The sequence below is a fragment of the Halyomorpha halys genome, unplaced genomic scaffold, assembly GCF_000696795.3.
Source record: "Halyomorpha halys isolate HHAL.00 unplaced genomic scaffold, Hhal_1.1 Scaffold231.1, whole genome shotgun sequence".
Classification (NCBI taxonomy): domain Eukaryota; kingdom Metazoa; phylum Arthropoda; class Insecta; order Hemiptera; family Pentatomidae; genus Halyomorpha; species Halyomorpha halys.
The window spans coordinates 1,115,394-1,121,995 of record NW_027114318.1 but is presented as its reverse complement, the minus strand read 5'-3'; the positions used below and the strand labels follow the sequence as shown (position 1 = coordinate 1,121,995).

Here is a 6,602-nt window from a genome sequence, read left to right as displayed (position 1 = left end):
ATTGACTTCTAATGGAAAAGAAAAAAAAATGAATTAGGAAGGCCTATGTAATGCTTTAACTTTAGTAGTAGCATAGCAGTTGCACTAACTTAAATTAACTCTTGCAACTATTTTACTAAGATAATTATGGGTTAGGATTTTGCCCTTGCACCTCCAGTGAACATTTTAGCTTCAAACATTTCCTTCTCCATTTCAAGTTTCTGTGTGTCCATAATGGCACGGTCCCTATCAGCTTCTAACATATCAACTTCTGCTTCTACTTTATTGATCTCAGCTTGAACCTTTTCTTTTTCAGCTGTTACCAATTCAGCCATTTTTTGAACTAATAAGAGATTGGCCTTGGCAGTTTCTCTTTGAATGTCAATATCTGACATTTCTAATAAAGCTCCATTTATATTGTTCATTGTATTCATTGCTACTCCTTGAGTATCCTTCATCCATGGGGTATTAATTACTGGCCTCCTGTTATACTGCAAATTGACCCAAGAAGGAACCATAGGTTTTTGTCGACCAGTTTCTGGTGGATACACTTTAATATATTTGTTTTCTTCACTTACAACCTCACGTTTTTTTTTCACAAAATTCTTACTGTATACAACTTTAGTTATGTTTTTTCTAAGAGGCTGTGTGGTAGCTAAGGAAGCAAGGGGAAGATACTTTATACTTTTCAATGGTATGATTGTTTTGGGGGAAATGGAAGAAAGATAAGTTGCTCCATGATTCAATGCAGGTTCATTATGTTTTTTTAGTTCATGTCTCACAATGAATGGTATATCTGAGCCTGCATAAACGCTTTGTGTTGGACCTGGTATCTTTTTAATACTTCTGTCATTTTCCAGCTTGGGATATTTCATCTTTGATGCACCTAGGAAATAATATAATCTTTTAGATTAAAATATTTGAAAGTATTGTGCACAATGTACAGTGAGTTTGTGCATTTTTGTGAGACAAGCACCACTGCAAGGTGATTTTCTCATGACTAGCAAGCTACCTAAATGCTATACAATATACAAACGACCTAGAGTTTCTTAATTAAGTATTATCTTATTAAATACAGTTATATTTAGAGAGTCAAAGGTCATATATCATGGGATTTAAATGAATAATTAACAAAAAAATAATTATTTGACAAAAAATACTATAATCATTTAAGAAATGATCCTGTTTATGAATTCCAAAATTTTAAATAATAATAAATAAATAATCTGTATTGTGGAATCTGATAGTAAAGGTGAGGAGCATAAAGCCTATAAAATGATAATCTGCTTTTTAAGAAATCTAAGTATAGCTGCTCTGGGTAAAATATTTTATTACAACTTATAGAAATCTTTAAATAATTGATTTGATATGTTCCTTTGAACCAAGACAAAAACCAGTAACACAAACTGTTCAAATTTGAATCCATCCCCATAACTGTAGTAGAAAAATAAAATTTACATTAAATTGCTACATAATTATGAAAAGTATTTATATTTTACTAGGTCACATTTGTGCATGAAGGCAACACTGTTTTTGGAACATACTCAATGGTTTCATAGCATCACTCTCACTCTCCTTTTTGCTGCTCATTGTAATGTATGTAGTTAGTTTGTATCATTCAATTCAAATATATTAGTAATAAACTGAAATATGTTCTCCATTGCATCTAGCTTACCAAACAGGTTATGGGCCCAGTAATTTAATTGAAGTAAATATTAATAATTAATACAGTGAAGTTTATAATACGGTAGTTAATTTGTGTTCATAGGTGGGTGAAAACCAACTAGTCAAACCATCAATGAGTTGACATCCCCACTTACTGTAGAGGAGAGTCTAACTACACTTAAAGTAGCTGTGAGTGACAAAAAAGTTTTTTGCTTGCAGTAACTTTCAAAAGTGTGCTATATGTTATAAAACAAACTACTTGCTTCTCCAAAAATAAGAAACCTAATACTGTGAATAAGATGATTTATCATTACTCGCCCGGGGCTCACAAAAAATAATTGTAGATATAATTTAAATAAAAATAGAAACAAAATGGATGAAGGTCTAAACCATAAAAACTCTTTTATTAGCCTTGGTTTCATAGGGGAAGTTAATAAAAATGATGAAGATAAATTTTATCTTAACAGTGGTTTAAGTGAACACATGAGTCCTGATAGATAATACTTTGAAAATTTAACAGATTGCAAGAAATTTGTTAAAATTGGAGATGGTAGTTTATCGGAAGTCAAAGGTTATGGAAACATTAATGTTACATCTAGTGTTAATGGTCAAGAAGTTAAAGTGCCATGACAAATGTTTTATATATACCTAAATTAAAACTTAACTTATTTTCAGTAGCACGAGTCATCTATAAAGGACACATTTTAATTGGTGGAGGGAAAACTGTAAACTTATTAAAATTGGAAAAGTGTTTGCTAAAACCTACTTAAAAAGAAAATTTTTTGAGTTAAACATGAGGATAACCAGTAAGGTAACAAGAAATGTAATTTTTAATAAAAACAATAATCTTATAATTACAAAATTTAAAATAAATGAAGAAGTTACAGAATCAGGAGAAAATGAAGAACCTGATAAATTAGAAATAAATGAAAACCATAGAGAGGAAAATGATCTGAATGATAGTATAGACTTTTGTGATTTTCCTGACTTGGTAGAAGATGCCAGAGAAGAATTCCAGCAGGAAAATATTTATTGCGATCAATCAAAACATAAAGCACCTGAAAGATTTTAGGACTTAGAACTTTTGAAAGCAATAAAAACAGAAAATCTTCTGACCTACCAAGAAGTCATTGCAGAACCAGAAAAGAAAAATAGGACAAGAGCTATAAATGAGGAATTGAATGCACTTGTAGATAATCAAATATGGGAAGAAGTGAATTTACTGAAAGGAATCCATACCATTGATACCAAATGGATTTTAAAAACACAAATCTGAAGAATATGGGGCAAGATTAGTTGTAGGTGAGGGTTTGAGAAAGCCTTAATCTCTCTGACATTTTTGCTCCAGTCTCCAGACTTCTAACCATTTTAAAATACATATTCATCCAATGGATGTTAGTAATGCATTTTTGCATGAGGAAATTACAGAAGAAGTTTATCTTAAGAAGCTGCCTGGTATGAAAAATGATGGGAAAGTTCTGAAACTTTTTAAGTCAATCTGTTGTCTGAAAAAAATCCTCAAAAGATTGGAACACAAAGTTCAATTCTTTTATGAAAAATCATGGATTTTCACGTTCAGATGCTGACTGCTGTCTGCATATTAAGAAGGTGAAAGGAGAGGTAATATGTCTTATCCTGTATGTTGATGACACTTTAATATTCTCCTGTAATATTTATCTCATTGAAGTATTAAAGATTGATCTTCATGGTAACTTCAAAATAAAGAATATAAAAAATAAAATAACATATTTAGAACTCAACATAAATTATGAAAGAGATAAAGGAATTTTTGAGATTGACCAGTCATCATATTTGGAGGGAGTTTTAAGAAAATTTAATATATTGGATAGCAGATCAACTAAAATGCCAGTATATAAATTTAAAATTTGATAGCGATAAAAACTTTTACAAAGAGTGTTACCAAATTATAGAATCTCTTATGTATGGTGTTCTAAGAAGCAGACCAGACCTAAGAATTTCATCAAATATTCCTAGCCGACATTTATAAAAGGGAATGAAGTCTTACACCTATAATTAAAAAGGATTTTAAGATAAGCACAAGGTATTACTAACTTTAAAAGAATATTAAAAAAAACCTAAAAGCTCCTACACCATCAAGGGATATGTTGATTCTTATTTAGGTGGAGATCACCAGGACCAATTTCATGACTGGCTATTTATTTAAGAAGTTTGGATGCCTCCTGGTCTTCGAGCAAAGAAAAATGGGTTTGATTGTCCTCTACTGAGGTAGGTTATGTTCCAATGAACGTCGCTGTAAATGAGGCCCACCTCATTAGAAACATTCTTATGGAACAGCATATGAAAACATCACACCAATGATGATTAATGAAGACAACCAGGGAGCCATGTTTATAGAAGGTAGCCAGAGGTAAATAGAAGAATGAAGTATATAGATACAAAGTATCATTTTGTAAGGGAGAAGATGGTAGACCTTACCATTTGAAGTATGTACTAACAAATGAACAATTAGCAGATGCGCTTACAAAATCAATCTCTGTACAGGGTTCAAATGGTTTTTTTTGTAAAAGTATTGGATTATCTTCTAAGTAACCATATTTTTAAATACTATTCTAGTTTTTTTTATTCTTAAGTATCCAAAATTTTATTGAGGGAGGGTGTTGTAGAACAATTAAATAAATATTAATATTGTAATTATTGTATTGTAATTATATAAGTTGTATTGTATTGCTACATTATTATGAAAAGTATTTATATTTTACTATGTCACATTTGTGTATGAGGGCAATGCTGTTTTTGTAACTTACTTAATTTTCTTATAGCATCTCTCTCACTCTCCTTTCTGTTGCTCATTGTGTAGTTAGTAAAACTGTATCATTCAATAAAATATTTCAATATTCAAATGTATTCATTATGAACTGAAATATGTTCTCAATTCCTTCTACCTTATCAAACAATAACATAAATATTTTCACTTTGCAGTAACCACAAAATTTTATATTAATGTAAAGTTAAATAGTAATAAATAAAAGGCATTCTTAACAAATTTACATAAGATTACATATATAACATGTACACTATATTCATGTTTTTAGAGGTTTAATAAAATATTACTTTGTGATTATTAAAATGTATTAATGTGGAAATACATGTTTCACAAATATGAGGAACAAGAATATTATATCCGTCCAAATCTTAGATTTGGCTATGAATATAAGAAGATTTCATATTTATCTGTAGGCAAAATAAAATTTAAAATCAATATGGCCAAATTTTGTTCTTAAATTAATTTTCAATGGTAAATTTCATAAAATACATTAAGCACATTATCCATACCACTATCGTTATAGGGCACTGGCTGAAATTGGGAGTTAAAGCAAATTTCTGAGAAGAAAATGAGATGGTAGAAAAAATTGGTAGAGTGCTATTAACAGATTGAGGGTTAAGAATAATTCTGAAAATTTTACAAATAAATTGATGAGAAACAATTTTTTGATATTTAATATTTTAACAGAATTTCCAAAACCTTCTTTCTTAAATACTTTGATCCCATCAAATCTCAATGCTTTAAGTGAAATAGAAAATATTAATATAAAGATGTACAATATCTTAAGCACAAGGGAAAATAAAAATTATAAAATAAATACTCTCATAGTTTGGCAAATGTATGGTCAGTAGCATATAAGAAAAATAGAAATTACTTTTCCAGATAAGATGTATATCTTATCCAGATAAGATCTTATCAAAGATAAAGAAGTCAATTACAAACTTATATTATAATAATGCTATCTAAAAAATATATAAGTTTAAATGATTTATATGGTAGACTGTCTTCTAAACATTACTGTCCATCAAGTGTTTTATTAATATTTCTTGAGTACATTACTTTTCAGATTGTTCATGATACTCTGTGAAGGAACTCTGTTTTACCTAAAGCCATTTGGTTCAAGTTTTTAAAGCTGAGCAGACATTCTGCACAAAATAGGAGTATTAAGAGGCTTTTATCAAATATTATCTCTGAATAATATAGTTCTGAAGGTCTGGGTTAAACATACTTATTAGCATTATACTTTAAGCATTGTGGTAGTAATAAAAAAATATTCCTATGTGTTTCTTCTTTCAGTTATTATTAATTATTTTTACTAATTGATATTATTTTGCTATATTTCCTGTATTGACATAGAAATTATGTGAGGTAGTTTCATTTTTGGTATATAACAAGATTAAAATTTGTACAAATTAATTTAACAATTTAATTGTGTGTGCTCTTGATAAAATGTGATATATGTGCAGAGCTGAAAAAAATTGTAAGCTGGTGCATTAGATGTAAGCATTTGATTAAATTAGATTGTATGTTTAAATATAATAATAGAAAAAAACTGAGACCATTAGAGACACATTCCATGGCTTATACAAAAAATAAAAATAATTTTTAAAAGTTGAATACAATAGCATAGCCCGGTTGACAGAAAAAAATTGATGGCAAGTTCATATAATTTTTAAAATAAAAAAAAGAAACAAAAGGTAATGTGCCTTTAATCTCAGTGCATTATATATTTCTGGAGTATGTTTTTACTAATGGCTTACCATTACAGTCAGCTTCATCTGAATTATCTCCACAATCATCTTCTGAATCACAGACCCAGGCCATTTGCACACAGTTACCATTTTTACATTTGAACTGTCTCAAGGAACACTCCATTATTCCTGAAAAAAGTATAAATTATTATACTATGTAGAATATATTCCGCAGAGTGGAATATGACAATAGGAAAAAAACAGAACTTTTAACTCTAGATTAGCTAAAATTATGTTACCCATCATTGTAGATTACAATTAATTATTTAATAGTGTGTAAATGTGATGTTCTAGCTAGAAAACAATACTCCCATTTAGGTTGTGATTGCATTCTAAGCTTTCCAAACTGATCAATCAACACAGTATGTGTAGGTATGTTAATCTGGAATGATATTTCCTTC

At 29.3% G+C, this 6,602-nt stretch overlaps 1 protein-coding gene across 1 annotated transcript in view; it reads right to left on the bottom strand.

Annotated features, from left to right (window-relative positions):
• The window catches only part of LOC106679913 (very low-density lipoprotein receptor), a gene marked incomplete in the record, with an annotated part of 66,885 nt that extends 60,547 nt beyond the window's left edge, over positions 1-6,338 (bottom strand). Inside the window, 1 exon segment of the mRNA XM_067051509.1 lies at positions 6,211-6,338. Within this exon segment, the coding sequence (XP_066907610.1) occupies positions 6,211-6,325 (115 nt within the window).
• Positions 6,339-6,602: the final 264 nt, after the last annotated feature.